Source organism: Oryza brachyantha, chromosome 3 (assembly GCF_000231095.2).
Source record: "Oryza brachyantha chromosome 3, ObraRS2, whole genome shotgun sequence".
Classification (NCBI taxonomy): domain Eukaryota; kingdom Viridiplantae; phylum Streptophyta; class Magnoliopsida; order Poales; family Poaceae; genus Oryza; species Oryza brachyantha.
The window spans coordinates 7,968,588-7,987,452 of record NC_023165.2 but is presented as its reverse complement, the minus strand read 5'-3'; the positions used below and the strand labels follow the sequence as shown (position 1 = coordinate 7,987,452).

General features: G+C 40.7%; 2 protein-coding genes across 2 annotated transcripts; one reads left to right on the top strand and one right to left on the bottom strand.

Annotated features, from left to right (window-relative positions):
* Positions 1–4,694: 4,694 nt before the first annotated feature.
* On the bottom strand, positions 4,695–7,514 carry LOC102715376. The gene is made up of 2 exons (XM_040522120.1): positions 7,313–7,514; positions 4,695–7,204 (listed from the first exon to the last, which is right to left on the bottom strand). Exon 2 carries the CDS (start codon positions 6,958–6,960, stop codon positions 5,350–5,352), a length of 1,611 nt encoding a protein of 536 aa, XP_040378054.1. The 5' UTR covers positions 6,961–7,204; positions 7,313–7,514; the 3' UTR covers positions 4,695–5,349.
* A 5,197-nt stretch (positions 7,515–12,711) lies between these two features.
* Positions 12,712–17,437, top strand: LOC102715097 (guanosine nucleotide diphosphate dissociation inhibitor At5g09550-like). Its single transcript, XM_006649788.2, has 13 exons — positions 12,712–12,895; positions 13,601–13,663; positions 13,809–13,892; positions 13,973–14,080; positions 14,306–14,478; positions 14,576–14,687; positions 15,742–15,822; positions 16,092–16,154; positions 16,254–16,355; positions 16,452–16,576; positions 16,741–16,951; positions 17,026–17,100; positions 17,211–17,437. The coding sequence occupies exons 1-13, from the start codon at positions 12,809–12,811 to the stop codon at positions 17,268–17,270; spliced, it is 1,344 nt and encodes a 447-aa protein (XP_006649851.1). The 5' UTR covers positions 12,712–12,808; the 3' UTR covers positions 17,271–17,437.
* The last annotated feature ends 1,428 nt before the right edge of the window (positions 17,438–18,865 follow it).

Sequence of the window (18,865 nt, the reverse complement as noted above, 5' to 3'; positions counted from 1 at the left end):
AATAATTTTTTATACAATTATTCGTGAAAAATAAATTACAATAAAAACATCAAAATAACTCTAAATTCAAAAATTTAATGTTAAAATTTTAAATTATGCTTTATAAGTAAAAGCAAATACCAAAAGAAAAGATATCAGTCTCCATTAATTTAATGATCTCTTATGACATATGCCACTAATATAGGGATTTATGTATTAAAGAGTGTATTTTTACAATATTTATATTTAACGTTTAACTGTCCATCTTATTTAAAAAACTTTATAATTAGTATTTTGTTGTTAATAGATGATAAATATGAATAATATTTTATGGGTGATTATTCTTTTAAATTTTTTATAACTTTTTAAAATAAAATAAACGATCTTAGACATAGAAATCCACAAATTCAGTAAATTTTAGTGATGTAGTATGGTTTATATATCAGACAAGAGAGGCCTCGTTCGCCCCCTCTCTTCCTAACACCATTTGTGTGCATACTTACCGAACTGCTAAACGGTGTATTTTTGTCAAAAAAAATTATAGGAAAATTACTTTAAAAAATTATATTAATCTATTTTATAATTGTTTATAATTAATAATTAATTAACCAAACATTAATCTATTACTATGTTTTCCGCGCCGGACAAATAGCACCACTTTTGCTCTAAAAGAACGCGGCCAGAGTACTAAACTATTACTCCCTCTGTCTCAAAATAAATCAATCTTTCACTTTTTACCTACAACGTATGACTCTTCGTCTTATTAAAAAATTTATGATTAATATTTTTGTTTTTATTAGATGATAAATTATGAATAGCATTTTACGTGTAACTAATTTTTTTCAATGTTCTTAAAATCTTTTAAATAAGACGGATGATCAAAGGCAGCATAAAACTAAAAGTTTATCTTATCTAGAGACGACGGGAGTAGCAGAGGAATCTGTTTTCCAACTATCAACGAGACCGGTTATGATCAACGGCCACGAGGCCGTCGGCAGGCGCGGCGCTGGCACCAACTTGCACTATACGATATGCGGAGGCGTCCTTTGGGTGAGCGAAAGGCAGCTTATCCATAAACGGTGAGACGCAGATACATGGGGCCACGCCACCCCACCCCACCCCACCCCGCACACGGGGCCAAGCTGCCGCTTCGCAATCGCTTTCAGGAATTCATCAGACCCGGCCTCCTCTCCCTCTTCTGTTTGCTAGTATCTCTAGGTCAACATTTGGTCTCGTTTAGTTTCTAAATTTTTTTTCAAAAACATCACATTAAATCTTTGGACACATAAATAAAATATTAAACATAAATAAACTAAAAAACTAATTGCACAGTTACGAAAGAAATCTTGAGACGAATCTTTTGAGCCTAATTAGAAAGTGATTAGCCATAAGTGCTACAGTAATCAACACGTGCTAATGACTGATTAATTAGGCTCAAAAAATTCGTCTCGCGGTTTCCAACCGGAATCTAAAATTTGTTTTATAATTAGACTACGTTTAATACTTCAAATATGTATCCGAAAATTTGATGCGATATTTTTACAAATAAATTTTGCAAACTAAACACCACCGAAGCCATCCTCCGTCCTTGAGTCGATCGGCGAGAGATCGAAATCGAAGATGGTGAGTGTGATCAGGTGGACGATCCTCCAGGTGTGTTGGCAGAAGGAAACGTCATGGGAGATGGAGGCAGCTTGAGCAGAAATGTGGGGCCAATCAACAGATTTATGAAGCTGAGATGTTTGGTTACATTCTGTAGCCATGAGTGATTATGTATTTTTGTTGACAGATATTTTAACTCTAAGTGGTATATTTCGTGTAAAACTTTTCGATATAAAAGTTTCTCGTATAGCACTTCCTAAGCAAGATTTTTTTTACTTTTACTTAATTTAGTTGTTTATTCCTTGAAATAACTATTATATAAAGATAATATATATTAATTACAAAATATCAGCTATTTCAGACACCGCCTGTATCTCCATACGTATGCAAAGAAGCCCAGTGAGGACAGCTATCCGGTGTACTCAAAACTCAGAAGCCAGATGCGACTTTCAGAAAAAAAAAACATTACCAACCGATAGGGCAGCTTTGACCGAGACGTTGCCATAGGGCTAAAGAATGTGTAATGTGCTTGTCCAAAACTCTCCTCCGAAATATAAAAATTTCTAGAGCTTAAAGAAAGGTATAAATAACTAAATAATTACTATGATTAGTTAAAAAATAAATATAAAGAAATTAAATGAAAAATAGTCATGATAGATTAAGACGGAAGATTAGATAGAGAAATAGCTTCTTTCCTAGTCTCCGAATATTTCTCTTTTCCGAGGACAATACCTCAGCAAAATCAATACACAGGGTAGGTTGGTGGTAGGTTGGTGGGTTGGTGGTACTAAAATATGACGACATTGGCCATAACCAAAAATGACTGAAATCAATTTCTGATGCAAAAGATCCTAGAATTGGTAAGGTCCTCAAAAGAATCTAATACGTTACAGTACACAAAATGCAGCCCAGATAAAAATACCGACATGCCGATATGGCTATTGCAGCCAAGCATTTATAGTAGTTAGATGGTAAATGACCAAACCCAAACCAATAATCTTTTACAGGTCATCCCAATCTTCCTTTCCTCTAGTTTTTACGTGCACATCACTGCACATCTTCCTCGCTTACGTTTACGTTTATGTTTATAATCTAAAATTTAAGTCTAAAACTTAAATTTAATTTTAATTTTAATTTTTATTGTAATTTATTTTTTAGCTTTTAATTTTAAATTGTTAAGTACACATACAAAAGTTTACTTATAAATTAAATTTTAATCATTAATAAGTGGCTTCACTTATGCTTCTAAACAACTACTCCCTCTTTCGTCCCAAAATAAATCAATTCCTAGAGTTTAAAATTTATCCTAAAATAAATCAACTTTTTACTATAGTTTTAAATTTATTCCAAAATAAATCAACTTCTTACATACCCTTGGTCCGTAAATCGAGAAATTTTATCGATTTAATATCCCTCACCTACCCACCCACCAACATTATTTTGATGGATATCTTGGGAATTTGGCTAACTCATTAGCTCTTTCTTGGGAAGCTATAAATTGTCTTTTTTTTAAGGGAGAGAGAGTAAAAGATGAGGTTGTTTATACTAGACTGTACTACACGAGGTCGATGATAAGCTGGGTCTACACCGGACTTTTCGGCATACACGAGCTTCCTGCTTGCACACAAGGATAGCTAACCAAACCCATCCCAAAGAGGCCAAGACCCATGATTGCTTATCCAACTCAGACAGCAGCCAAGATTGGGTAATATAGGATTCGAAAATTTCTATCGATCATCTTAAGAAAACCAACCAACAATTCATTATTGCAAAAGTGAGCAGCGGTAGAAGCAACCCTCCACGCTCTGAAAACCTAGCTTATCAACGACGAGACCGGGGATATGACCGGCGGGCAGGGGGACCCGTCCGTCGGCGACGCACCGGCGTTCAGCCACGCACGCCCACTTGCGCTATACACTCCACAACGACTTACGATACGCGGAGCGTCCTTTGGGCCAGCGAAAGGCCGCTTATCGAAACGGTGAGTCGCAGATACACGGGGCCAAGGTGCCACTTCGCAATCGTTTTCAGAATTCCGATCCTCCTCTACTTTACTACTCCTTCGGCCGAGTTCGGCCAGCCGGGTGTAAGTTAATTAATTATTAATTATTAAAAAATATAAAATAGATTAATATAATTTTTTAAAACAATATTTTATAAAAAAAAATTTATAAAAAATATATCGTTTAACCGTTCGGAAAACGTACGTGCGAAAAACGAGAAAGACTTAGTTAACGTAGAGGGGACCGAGCGGCCTTCCTCTCTATCTACCGATAGAGGTGTAAGTGGGCCGGTCTACGAACCCGCTTATAGGTCAATTAAGCGGGTAACCCGGTGGACAATTCGCTTAATTGACCTATAAACGGGTTAGCGGGTCTGTCCACTTACACCCTTATCTACCGAAGAACTACTCTCTACTCTCTCTCTCTTGCAGGTCAACAAAAGGATCGGATTAAAAAGCGTTATCTTCTTCCAGGATCGTGCTTGTTTGGAAGATCAGAGATGGAGTGGATGATGAACAGGAAGATCCTCGAGTTTTGGCGGAGCGAAACGTCATGAAAAGGAAGATTAAGAAAAGCCTGGAAGCAACCTGAGCAGGAAATGAGGCCATGCTACTCTGTGCGACAAATCATGATACTTCGGACAGAAACTAACACACCATCTTGCGGGAGAGCAATGAAAATGACGTGGCTGACGATAAAAGAACGAGGGGGAGAAATCCAGGCAGGGTGCCCAGCTGTCCGGTTTAGCCAGGAGCCAAGGCGTGAAATATTCCAAACAATCGTCACTTTCAGGAAAAACAATGCAAAACGATGGGTCAGCTTTCACTGGGTCGTCTTACAGACACAGCAGTTGTGTAAACAATGTGCAATGTGCTTGTCTGAAACATGGTACACTAGCACTAGTAATAAGCAAAACTATCCAAAGGACATTTCAAGATAAATAGTATGGTATAAGGCATGAGATTCAGTCAAACGATCTAATCCATGCAACTGTTATGCAGTCGAGCGAAATATTCCGGCTGAATTTCTCCGAGGTTGAATCAAACAACCATACCGAATGGTATCAGATCAAAACAGAAGTAGTACTCATAACTGAGAGACTCTGAACACTTCTATAATGATAACTGATAGATATACATTGGTACCATCAATCACTTACAGTTGCCTCCCAGCGATCACTGAAAACAATTACAAATGCTAGAAACCACCCACTAGTTCCAACTAAACATTGGCAAACCCTAAAAGCGCTGACAAGTACTTTCCTAGTTTCCATCAAATAAATGAGATGAAATTTTCAAGAGTGCCCACAAGAACAAGCTTCTCACCTATCTATGGAAATTGACTACAAGTGCCTATACAGTTCTTCAGGAGTTGTAACGAAAGCCATACCGAAGCACATCGAGCGGACAACGGATTTTGCATACAAAGGAATTCTAATGAAAACAAAAGATAATACATAAGGTATCATCAAACAAATATATTGAAACGAAGATCAGATTAATCCAGATCTGAGATATGTTCCTTGTGAATTATAGCATGTTCCTACAAATGTTTCAAATGCCAAATACCAGAGTGGTTCAATCAATTTCGATGGCTTCACGTTCCAAATTAGCAAAACTGAGCTGCATATTCTTGTATGCTATGCCTCCGAACCATGTTTCTCCATGCGAGATAAGGGTTAGCAGACAGTAGAACATCAGCCAACAGCAGTTGACAAATGGATTTCTAACTGCTACAAGAACATGTACGACACACCTTGAACTTGCTAAGTTTGGCACCATGACGAGGGTGGCCTCATGGACACATGAACTTCATGTTCTTCAGGGCCAACACGGTATTTTGGAACAATAATCTCCAGGCCTGTGCCTGACTCATCACAATATGCTTCTAAAGTAGCGTCTTCTGGGATCCGAGTAGGGAGTGGAATTTCCCGAATAAACTCTCCCGGTGGACAATGCTCAGGTGAAGGATCGACCAACTTGAAGGTCCGGTCATGTCTCTTCAAGAATGGCATCCTGCCAACACTTGTGCATGATACCTTTACTATCCCATTTGTAAGAGTATTCTTCCATGAAACCTTCACCCTTTGTATATCAGCGAAAGGTAGGCTAATAATGATTAGGTAGCCCTTGCTATCTTCATAAATTGTTTTTGCTGCAGTCACTGGGCCAGAGGCATGGCGCATCACACCAGTGAAGTCATTCATCCATGAAGGCTCAAACATCTGGCTCACATCCGTGTCCTGGACCTTGTCTGAATTTGAATTGCTGCAATCTTCTTCCATCACAGTGGGAGAGGAATCCTTCCGGCGCTTGTTGCAAATATTTGGGATGTCCAGACCATCCCCAGAGCCATGATTTGATGGCTGTGTTGACAGGTTAAGGGTAGAACCATTCAGCAACTTCTTTTGGTGGCCATGTGAGCTACTCTTTGCCGCAGCAGCAGTCGCTGGTCTCTCAAGCTCAAAATCTGTGCTCGGCAAATTCCTCCATGACTCATAATCACTTGCCTCAGCATCGATTGAGAAGTTAGCATCCCTTCCGGTTAGCTCATGCCACCTCTTCAAATCAGCCCCGGGCACACCAGCCAAGTTTGGTGCCCGAACAATCTCAATCCCGTGCAGGCACTGCGGGTTTGACAGCCCACGGTAGTGCTTGCGCTGCATACGGTGTGAGCGCACGAACCCCTTCTCTGCGCTGAATGGGAACTGCGGCTCCCCAAGGCGTGAATGCCCGTTCATGAAGCTCCTTAGCTGCATCTTCCCCAGGGCATTCTCTGGCCGCTCCTTGAACACCCACATGTACATGTTTTCCATATCGTGCTGCACTAGGAAAGCATCCAGTGTAGCATTATTGCCGTTGCCGGCGGTGGGGGCCTTTGCCTTGCCGCCCTTGTCAGCCGACATGACCGGCTTGAAGTAGTGGGTGAAGAAGAACCACGCGCCCCATATGGTATCGTTCCTCTTGACGCACTTGCGGGCAGCGCTGGAATTGGAGCCCTTGGTGTGTGATACGGCGACCGTAGTGGTCGCGGTTGCCGAAGCCGGGGCGACGCCGGTGGCAGCAGGCGAGTCCGAGTCGTAGAGCTGCGGGCCACCGAGGCCGACATCTAGCATGTCGACGCTGGTGTCGTGGAGGGAGCCGGCCTGCAGAGCCGGAGGCGGAGGGGAGGGGTCGGCGTCGAAGGGGAGGTTGATGTCAGGGGGGACGGCGGCCGCGGCATGGAGGCAGCGGCGGAATGGCCCCGGCGGCGGGAGGAAGAGGTCGAAGTCGTCGTGGGAGGCGGTGTCCATGGAGAGGAAAGTGGAGGGGCCCTGGTGCGGGTGGTGGCCCGTCGCGGTGTCCATGGAGAGCGCGGTGAGCAGCGACTCCCCCATGACGGCGTCGGCCGGCGGCGGCGGCGGAGGAGGAACAGCCCTCTTCCTGCCCTCGTCGCCCGCCGGTTGCTCCTCGTCCGTCGCTGCGCCCCTGCCCAACTCGTCGACGCTTCCGCCTCCACCGCCTCCTCACCGCGCGCTCCACTCCACCGAATCTCTCCACGAGCATCAGCGACCGGGCTTCACACCTCCCTCGCATCCATCACAAAGCCCGGAGAGTATGAAAAAACAAAAATCTTTCCTTCTGCACACAAAAAAAATCACATCAGTCTCCCCTCCCAAATCCCCAATCTAAACAGCACCAAAGATCCAATCCAACCCAAAAAAACCACAAAAAAAAAAAAGCACATACCGAACCAAAATCCAAGAACTCCGCAGCTCCCGAACCAAAAGACCTCCTCCTTCACATCCAACGAACGAACAGACCCAAAAAAAAAAGAACGTTATTACAGCCGAAAAAAAAACACACTCCTTTTTCGGCGGCAGCGTTTCAATCAATCAAGATCAAATCGAAGGCACGTTGATGAGCAGCGTAGCGGGGGTGGGGGAGGTGAGGTGGGGGAAGGGGAGAGACGGTAACGGAGAGATGGGGGTGTTAAAGGCGATGGGGTGGGGGGTGGGCGCAGCCGCAGGCGGCCTCCCCCAGAAGCGCCCTGGACGAGGGGGGTGGGGTGGGGGCCGTTAGTTGACGGTGACGCCCCCCCATGCGTGGATTGGCACGGCCCGGAACGCCGGGCACGCGCGCCGCGGCGGCGGCAGGACGTGTAAATCTTTTGCCGCGGAGGCGGGGAGACGGGTGCCGCCGGTGTGCGCGCGCGTGTGGTGGTGGCGTGGCCGGGATGGACGGACGGATGGGGGGATCTGGGGCGTGGCCGTCGCCGCCTTCCCCTGCAACTTTCCCCTTTTTGTTTTGTTTACTCACTTGTTTTCTCGGTGTGCCATAGAGCCACCTTGCTTCCGGGTTTCTTTGGGAGTTGGGTATAAAATGCGAGTGGGTTTTAAAAATTATTAAAATGCATTTATGTTTACGGGAAATGAGAGAAAAAAATATGCTACATATTTATAATTAGTTACAGTATAAACTTTTCGGACACGATTTGTATGAAGCATATACTATCTCTACGTGTACATATCATATATCAACGATGTTTTTAGACAAAAAGGCTTAGACGAGCCCCGTTTTTACTGCAAGCAGAGTAATTGTTGCTGGGATTACCAGCTTACACCTCAGTTTTACAAACATTGGGAGACAACACATGGGTGCACAACTGCTACCCCAACACACAGAAACCAAGCGCGCAACTCTTACTGCTTATTACAGAAAACATAACAGCAAAATGAAAATTTAGACAACACCCATCCTGTTGCTTCGGACCACCTGATTAACTATCTTCTGCAATTCCTGGATTACAACCTCCTGGGTTTCCCTTTCTTGCATATTTAATAGCGACTTCCAGTTCCTGGATAAATTAATGATGTAATATATGTTTTAAGTAAAAATATGATGTAAATCTATTATATGTTGGCTCTCGATTATATAAATGATTTTGAAGCTAGCAAGTAGCTCTTGGATTGATCTTGCTATAAGAGGGATTTAGGTTGTGTTCGTTCATCACGGTAAGTTAGCAAATTCTCTTTTTTTTCACACGCTTTTCAAATTGCTAAACGATATATTTTTAAAAAAAATATTGAAAAGTTATATTAAAAATCAAATTGATCTATTTTTCAATTGTTTAATAATTAATAATTAATTAATCATATACAAGTCTATTACTACGTTTTTCATACGGCTAACCTAAACGGCTACCGAACACAGCCCTAATCAGTCTGGTACTCTGATCCAATAAGACGGGGGATGCATGGACAGAACCGCAGAAGGAAAGAAATGGTTTTGCGTGTGGGAACTATTGTATCATCACAACTATCTCTATTTTAATTAAACAGTTGGGTTTTGTCATAAAATATTACAGTTTTGGAAATGGGAGTAGTACATTAAGTACTCCTACAATATACTAATACAGTAATACTATACTCTCGATAGTACATCAATCTATGGAACTGGTGGTTGTTTGACCAAAACGTCGTGACTTTCCCTGCAAGTAGTGTTATGAAACGGTTTGGATATTCATCTTTGGCCCCGTTCGGTAGAGGTGAGAGTTTGGTTAGTTATCTGACGCGAAAAACGTAGTAATAAATTAGCACATGATTAATTCATTATTAAAAAATATAAAATATATTAATATAATTTTTTAAAACAACTTTTTTATAGAAAATTTTCACAAAAAATATACCATTTAGCAGTTTAGGAAACGTGCGTGTGGAAAACGAGAGATAAGATAGCTAGTGGGGCTACCGAACACGACCTTTGTACGTTAACTTGTTATATTATTCTCTTCATTTTTTAATATGATATTGTTGATTTCTAAATGTACGTTTGATAGTTTGTTTTATTTAAAAATATTACCTAAATATATAAAATTGTAAGTTATACTTAAAGTTTCTATAATAATAATTTAAAATATAATAAAATAATTCATGTGGCTTGTTATAAAAATATTAATAAGATAGGTAGTTAAAAGTGAACATAAAAATTAAAGGGTTAATTAGATCATGCCATTATAAATTTGCTAGTTTTGAAATATGTCATTACTATTCGACTAACTATAAAAATATCATTATAATTTCATAACTATTTGAATATGTCACTCCATACCCCTTCATTATATTTTTTATAAAAAAATTAACCACACTGTCCCTATGCTGTTCACTGCGCCCATGATATGTGCAAAAGGTAATATGGTCCAAAAATGGTATATCTGAAATAGTTCTAAAATTAGAATAACATCCTTACAATTAGTTAAATAGTAATGACATATTTTAAGACTAGCAAATTTATACTAGCATGAATCTAATTAACCCAAAATTAAAGATGTCTTGTTCAGGGTCCAGAGGCCTTTTTACCCTCCAACCAGGCAACCACTGCTCCAAATGGGAATAAACGCCCAAACAGTAACCACCACTTGCATTTGCGTTTATACTCCACCTGACTCCACCGCCTGCGCACAGACATCTCCGCGCCGCGGCTCGTCACGTCGGGGTCCTCACGTGAATCTAACTAAACGTGATACACCATGCGCCCTATCAGTCTCACGGTCGCTGTGAGACCGTTGTTCCTATCAGCGAGCCGCACCCGTTGCCAGCCGAAACCGCAGCGTTTTTTTTACTTTTCTTTCACCTCATCTTTTTAAACTTGTGAGACAGTTTCAGTTTTCAACCTTAAATTAAAAAAATGATTATATATCTTTTATCATATTGTGTTTTTAATTTTAGCTAATACATACATATATATATATATAAACATTTTATTTATATCTATTTTCGTTTTATAAATATAAAGTTTGGCAATGACCCCTTTCCTTTCTCCCGTGATCCCAGCGGCGTGACCCCCGAACGTGCTGGGCTGGCGCTGGCTCGGCGGCTCGCCCGTCGTCACGTCGCGGTTGAGCAGAATCTCCGTTGCTGGTGAGTGCGTGCGTATTTCGTTCCTGTGGCCGTGCGGGATGCAGCGACTTTTCACCATTTTCTCCCGTGTGTTTTTTGGGGTTTGGCTGGCGCGGCTCCGCTGTTTTTTGTAATGCGGAGATAAGGTGATCTCGAGGCTGCGCTCTCGAACGAACGAAACCAAGCCTTTTTATTTTTAACATCTTAATAAAACATTAAATATAGATGAACTAAAAAACTAATTACATAGTTACGGAAGAAATGTTGAGACGAATCCATTGAACCTAATTAATTCATAATTAGCTATAAGTGCTACAGTAACCAACATGTGTTAATGATGGATTAATTAGACTCAAAAGATTTGTCTCGCGATTTTTAGGCTAGCCGTGAAATTCGTTTTTTTATTCATGTAAAAAATCTCTTCCGATATCCGATCAAATATTTATCATGATATTTCTTCTGAAAATTTTCTCGATAAAAACACCCCAAGTTTTCTCCTCTCTCGAAGTCGACGGCCTCGATAGGAGGCGTATCTGATAGGAGGAGGTGGTAACCGATCGCTCTGCTCGCTTAACGACAACGACGCGTAATAAACGCACGCCTCGTCAAGCGTGGCCGGGAGTTTTAAAGGGCAGTGCTAGTAGTAATAATAAAGTAGAGTGGATCAGGTTGCTGACGCCGCAGAATATACCGATCCTCTCAGTCTGCCGTTTGTGGGGTGATCTTTTGCCGTGAAATTTTTTTATTTAAAAAATCTTTTTATTAAGTAATTTTATTGTTAAACCATCTACCAAAATTTTTTTAAATGAATCTTTTGGCCACGTCAGTGTTAGTGGTATGGCAAGATAACGTTGTCACGCTATCTGGTCGGCGTAGAAGTCTTGCCACACCAATATCAATAACATGGTAAGATAATATCGTCACGCCTCCGATAATAACGTGGCAAGCCGTTTCGCCACGTCAATATTGGTGGCGTGGTCAAAAGATTCATACGGTGAAAATATTTTCTCCGAATATTTAATAATAAAATTATTTATTAAAAAATTTAAAAAATAAACAAAATTTCTTTTGCCGTGTGCCGGGAACAGCTAGTTGACTACTTTATCTATCCCAAAACAAATCAATTTTCAGTTTTTAATACAATGTTTGGCTTTTCGTTTTATCTAAAAAATCACGATTAATATTTTTATTTTTATTAGACGATAAAATATGAGCAGTACTTATGTGTGACTAATTTTTTTAAAAAATCTTTTTAAAAATAAAACAGATTATCAAATACTCGATGCAAAAATTAAAATGTTATCTTTTGCGGGGACTGAGGGAGTACGCATGTCAGCATGTGGTGCCTAAGAAACTTTTATAAGCTTCTTTTGGTTCTATTATAAAATAGGGATCCGGATACTCCCTGTCTAGACAAGCCGGACTAGCGTTGCTTCCGGGAGATGGATACCTCCCGAGACATGGGTGGCGCTCGTCGTCGTCGTCGTCTCGTACAACATGGGAGTTTCATGATGATTTAATGACAGGTCGTCGTCCGTTATTAAGGTTGCGCCTGACGGCTGAGATTGCACCAAGTGGTGGTTTGGTTTCTCCTCCGTCTCTCTGTATCAACCGAATTTCCACGGTGCCAATCGCAGCGCGCTACATTTTCAGCGGGTTTTGAGTATGACCTGAGAGCTGAGACCGGTCCAGTTCTGACCCGGCGACGATCGAGGCGAGATTAGATAGATACGCGGAAAAAGAAAATAAAAGCTAGTTCAATAGTATAGCCAACTACTAGTTTAAATTTATCTATAGTCAATTCATATAATAGTTACCTGCAAAGCTTAATACATGGTGCCATATATCATACTCACATCGCGTCTTAGAGCATGTGCTGCAGCTGGCTATAAAGTAGTAGTTCATTTCTCTTCTCTCCTCTGTTTATCTCAATAAAATATGCTTATAGAACCTACTCTTAGATGACTAGGGCTAATTGGGCCATCGGATTAGCTCCCATTTCGCTGGCCCAAGAAGGGATACAGATGGGCCTCGGTCTGATGTGGCCCACAGAGAGCCTGGCCGGCCCATCACCCGCTCGCGAGGGAACCGGAGGGCCACGCCCACGCGTCGCGCGGCGCCGCGCGCATCGGCCTCGACCGACGACGACATCTTCGCGTGGGGGACGCAGCGCGACCGATGCCCCTGCGCGGCGCGCGCTCGTCCCGGCCGCCACCTCCATATATATACCGACGACGAGGCGAGGCGGGAGGCGCGGATCGATCGTCAGAGAGGCGACGGGAGGAGAGGAGATCAGGGGGTCGCCGGCGCAGCAGATCGGGGCGGCGGATTTGGGGGAGGAGCGGCGATGGATGAGGAGTACGACGTGATCGTGCTGGGGACGGGGCTCAAGGAGTGCATCCTCAGCGGCCTCCTCTCCGTCGATGGCCTCAAGGTGACCGATTTCCATCCCCGATCTGTTCAGTGCATCTTCTGGTTGCGCAATGCGTTCTACTGCGTAATGCGCATGGGAAATGTAGTGTCAAATGCGGCTTTACGTGCTGAATTTGAAATGCGGCTTGATGTGATGCCGTTGTTCAGGAATCCCAATGCAAATATCAGGAGACCTTTCTACCTTAGGATGCTATGTTTTTACAAGAAGAACTTGCAAACATGAGTGTTAAAATAGAGCATGATGTTGGGTGCTCTACCTTTTTCTTATATATAGATCTGACCACGTATCTTCTACAGATTCTTAACACAGTCTTGAACCCAATTCAAATTGCAAAAATGAAATGATCACAACTTCACAACATACTGCTCCCTCTAGTTTTTAGCGGATGGCGTTATTAACTTTTTAATATAATGTTTGATTATTCGTTTTATTTAAAAAATTTATACAAATATGTCAAAATATAAGTCATCCTTAAAATATCTCTAATGATAAACCAAATCATAACAAAATAAATAATTATTATGTAATTTTAAATAAGATGAATGACCAAGCGTAAATTTGAAAGCGCACGGCGCTATCTATTGAAAAACTGGAGGTAGTACTACATTTTAGAGGATGACGCTCTGATGTGCCCTTCTATGAAGGAACAATGTACAGTTTTATTCCACTCTAAGTCACTGTCTTGTCTTGTTCTTATGTATACAGGTTCTTCACATGGACAGGAACGATTACTATGGAGGAGAATCTACATCCCTTAATCTCACTAAGGTCTGATAACGTGACCCTCGCACCAACATTTCTGTTCCATGCATTATATAGGAAGCCGAAGAACTACAAACACCATGTGTTTTTTTTTCACCAAATATGATGTTATGTTTCCTAATATTTTTCATCGTTTGCATGGTATGTATAGCTCTGGAAGAGATTCAAGGGCAACGAAAACACTCCTGAACATCTGGGTGTCAGCAAGGAGTACAATGTTGACATGGTTCCCAAGGTCTGTCAACACTGAAGTCTCTCAATTTTTCCATGTGCTTTTATCTATCATGTAACTTGCTAAAAATTATTTATCTACAGTTCATGATGGCCAACGGTGCACTGGTCCGTGTACTGATCCACACGAGCGTGACGAAGTATCTGAACTTCAAGGCCGTCGATGGCAGCTTCGTTTACAACAATGGCAAGGTATGGATCTGATATAGGTTTTTCGGGAATGGGAGCCGGAAGGGCGCATCTTTGTATGAAGTGGAGAATTTCTTTGATTTACATTGCTGGGCAAAGTAAAAAAGAAAAGGAAACGAAAACAGAAAGCAGATCTGATATAGCGATATTAATATATTAAGCAACTGCCAAACATGGTGTATCTTCTGAATTACTGATACACCTTTATTTGTTTGGTGATGCTGATAGATCCATAAAGTTCCTGCAACTGATGTTGAGGCCTTGAAATCTAACCTAATGGGACTGTTTGAAAAGCGCCGCGCCAGGAAATTCTTCATATACGTGCAGGATTATGAAGAGGATGATCCAAAGTCACACGAAGGCCTGGATCTGCACAAGGTCACGACAAGAGAAGTCATCTCGTAAGTTGCCTAAGTTGCTGATGTTAACTGATAGAAAGCCAAGTTGTATTTTGCCATCATTTCTTATGCGGACATTGTGATGTTTGCCTTGGTTCAGCAAGTATGGCCTTGAGGATGACACAGTTGACTTTATTGGGCATGCGTTGGCACTTCACCGGGATGACAACTATCTCGATGAACCTGCAATTGACACTGTGAAAAGAATGAAGGTACTATATATCAACTAAAGAAAAATATGAGTCTGCATATATTTTGCTCAAACAGCTCAGTGTTGAACAACAATGCATTGGTCAATTCTCTATGCACCTCAGGTATATATGTTTTTTATACTTCATTAAAAAAAACGGGTGATGGTGGCAGTAAAATCCGTCTCCCTTCGTACTTAGAAATTTTGCAAATTACCCCTTGGACTTTTTAATATCAAGAAATAATCTAATCTAAATGAATAACCATGTATAAAATCAAATCAAGGTGATATTCCCTATAGAAAAAGATGGGTACACATTCCATGAAGAATATATATTTATTTTATGTTAGATGATATTATAATATATTATCTTTTATCTGTAGCAAAATACGGACATTCAGGTAGTTTTATAAAAAGTCCTAAGGTGTATTGTTTGAAGATAGTCTAAACCTGTTAGGTTTGGATTGCATAACTGTTAGCGTAACCTGTCCATAATTCCACCTGCCTTTACTATTTCAGACCGTCTTAATCTGAAGGGTTTATTTGGAATCAACAGTTGAATCCAATTGGGCTGGGGTATGGATTGGACATAGCGTTGTGACTCGTCCAAGGTTTAAATTGAGTGAATTGAAAATATATAAAGGATTAGGAACCCGCTTCTATTCCAATCCAAAACCTTTTTCCAACGTTCAAAAGGATCCTCTAATATTTGATGTGCCCTGTTATTTATGTGCTCTTGTTTTTATCACTCGAGACAGTTGATATTAATAGAAATTAGGTTAACTGGTTAAGTAAACGGACATTCGAATAACCTTCAAAATGTCATTGGATGTCATGCTGTTTTCTTTTATTAATGCTTAGCTATCCCTACCATTGTGGCCAGATGAAGTGATTGGGTGTTCTTATGATAGTGTGATGTTCTTCCCCAATTTTTTAAATGTGATAAAATATTACTGGTTCCACATGATGATGATTGATGATTACATAGATGAATAGTTTATCATTAGCTTATATTTTCCTGCGTGTGGAAGGTGAAACTAAAATCTAATCCTCACACTTGTCATCTGTTTCAATAGCTCTATGCAGAATCACTAGCGCGTTTTCAAGGAGGATCACCTTATATTTATCCTCTGTATGGGTTAGGAGAGCTTCCTCAGGTATGAGCTGGTTTAATAATCTAGATTCTCCACATGTATTCAGTTTATAGATTCGCTCCAGTCCAACAAAAAAATGCCTTAAGGTACCGGTACCTCACGGTACCAAATTGTTTCAAATCGTTGGATCTAACGATGCCTATTCTGCTCAGCTAGATCCATGGTGCGAAACGATTTAGTACCGTGAGGTAACGGTACCTCAAGATACTTTTTGTTAGACCGAAGCAAATCTCTTCAGCTTAATTTAGCTGAAATTCTGTGCAATGTCATAGGCCTTTGCTCGTTTGAGTGCTGTTTACGGTGGCACATACATGCTAAGCAAAGCAGAATGCAAGGTAACTAAAGCATTCCAGATATTTAACAACTTCAGAACGCTCAGATATTACTTTCCAACTATCCAGGTGAATCATGCTTAATTTTGCGGTTGTTGGCAGGTCGAGTTTGATGAGAATGGGAAAGCATACGGTGTCACTTCTGAGGGGGAGACCGCAAAATGCAAGAAGGTTGTTTGTGATCCTTCGTACTTGCCTGATAAGGTATTTATACCACGAAGATTCATTTGAGTGCAATTCAGGTTCAGGTTCAGGTTTATGGCAGTATATCGACTTAAAATCCTTTCAACAAATGAACAGGTCAAGAAGGTTGGAAGGGTGGCGCGTGCAATATGCATAATGAAGCATCCAATTCCTGATACCAAGGATTCTCACTCTGTGCAGATCATCCTCCCAAAGAAGCAGCTGAAGCGCAAATCAGACATGTAAGTTAGACAGGGGTAGTCATCTCTCTGTTCTTGCTGCAACGACAACTATTAAAGTCTACTGCTCCATTTCTTAGCACATCACACAAATATTTGGCTAGAACTGATAGCACTAGGGTACTGCATAATGCAAAGTATTTCATCTGTTTCATATTTCATTTCAGGTACGTGTTCTGTTGCTCATATGCTCACAACGTCGCACCAAAGGGCAAGTTCATCGCTTTTGTTTCGACGGAAGCAGAGACTGACAAGCCCGAGATCGAGTTGAAACCTGGGATCGATCTTCTTGGACCTGTAGAGGAAACATTTTTTGACATCTATGACCGATACGTACCTGCTAATGCTTCTGAGGACGACAATTGCTTCGTGACAAATGTAAGTTCAGAAAAGCAGCAGTTTCTCTTTTCGTCCACACATCAATAATGCTGATGAGCACCTACGTTCTACAGAGCTACGACGCGACCACTCATTTTGAGACAACGGTGAAGGATGTGCTCGGATTGTACAGCAAGATCACTGGGAAGGTAATTACATGAAAAACATTACCAAGTTCAGTAAAGAAGCAGACTGTTATTAGAGCAAGAATTCTTTATTTGAAATTTTTAGAAGTAACGGTTTGCACTGATCGATGCAGGAGCTTGATCTTTCTGTGGATCTGAATGCCGCTAGTGCTGGTGAACCTGAAGCGGCCTGAGTGATAGCTACTTCCAATTCTTTTTATTCTTTCATAGATGATCTGTTAAATTAAACCACTTCTTGTGGCTATTCAAGTTCCATTTGACCTTACTGTAACAAAGTACACTCTCATGGATTTACATATACTTTAAATAATCTTCAAATATTGTTTCTACTGAGAGTACACTTGACATTGTTCACCTGATCATCTGTGCGCATTCTGAACATCGCATATTATGAGTAAAAATATGCAGAGCATTATCCCCACAACAAAACTCTAATTAAGCCCTGTTTATTTCCCAAAAACTTTTTCTAAAAACATCACATCGAATCTTTGGACACCTAAATAAAGTATTAAATGTATATGAACATTAAAACTAATTATACAGTTATGGGGGAAACCGTGAGACGAATCTTTTGAGCCTAATTATGACGTGATTAGCCATAAGTGCTACAGTAAACAACATGTGCTAATGAAGGATTAGACTCAAAAGATTCGTCTCGCGGTTTCCAGGCGAAATCTAAGATTTGTTTTGTAATTAGACTGTGTTTAATACTTACAAATGTGTGTTTAAAAACTTGATGTGAAGTTTTTGCAAAAAAAATTTGCAAACTAAGGTGGTGTTTAGATTGAGAAAATTTTTGGAAGAAGTGTCACGTCAAATGTTTGACCGGATGTCAGAAGGGGTTTTCGGACACGAATGAAAAAACGAATTTCACGGCAAGCCTAGAAACCACGAGACGAATCTTTTGAGCATAATTAATCCATCATTAGCACATGTTAGTTACTGTAGCACTTATAGCTAATCATAGACTAATTAGGCTCAAAAGATTCGTCTCAAAATTTCTTCCATAACTGTGCAATTAGTTTTTTGGTTTATTTATATTTAATGTTTTATTTAGGTGTCTAAAAATTCGATGTGATGTTTTTTTAAAAAAAAAATAGAAACTAAACAGGGCCTAAACGAGAGTTCAGGCAAAGACTATATTACAGTGTCCATCTACCTGCTGTACTGATGACAGTAGTCACGATAGATTATAATTGCACGGCATTGCTGTCCCTCCACGCTTCCAGCTTTGTATGAGCAGAGCCCAAATTAATTAGCACAGGACAACGGTGAACCCTTATATCTGATTCATACACGACATGACAAAAGCACAACAGAGAGGAAAACACAGAGAAAAGTTTCAATTCAATACTGCGGTTGGTGGCCGAGTAGTAATTCCGCATGTTACTCGTAGTTCATGAGATAATAACTAGCTACTAAATAGTATTAACTATCCAGGCCCGGACAAAGAATGATGTGGGCTCCAATCATTGAAGGCAAAAGATCAAAGGCTAACAACCTTTATGTTGGTGCTTGCATATACCGTCATGGGCCAAATCATTTCTCTTCTACATGCTGGGCGTTGCTGTGCTCTAGCATCTTGCCGTGACACCTTATGCTGCCTTCGGATTCTTTTTGTTGGAACCACTCCATTGCCTGTTTCAAAAGTAGCCATCCCTCTATTTCAAAATACGTAACATATTTTGTTTCGTTAGAAAAAAATCAACTAAAAGTTACTCAATTACAATATAAATTTTATAACAAAAATATGATATTGCTATACTCT

Excerpts from the sequence above, each read along its gene's own strand:
- LOC102715097 (XM_006649788.2), top strand. The coding sequence starts at position 12,809 with ATGGATGAGGAGTACGACGTGATCGTGCTGGGGACGGGGCTCAAGGAG. Across the intron at positions 14,479-14,575 it reads ACGACAAGAGAAGTCATCTC|CAAGTATGGCCTTGAGGATG; the intron begins GTAAGTTGCCTA and ends GCCTTGGTTCAG. Across the intron at positions 16,356-16,451 it reads CTTCGTACTTGCCTGATAAG|GTCAAGAAGGTTGGAAGGGT; the intron begins GTATTTATACCA and ends ACAAATGAACAG.
- LOC102715376 (XM_040522120.1), bottom strand. The coding sequence starts at position 6,960 with ATGGGGGAGTCGCTGCTCACCGCGCTCTCCATGGACACCGCGACGGGC.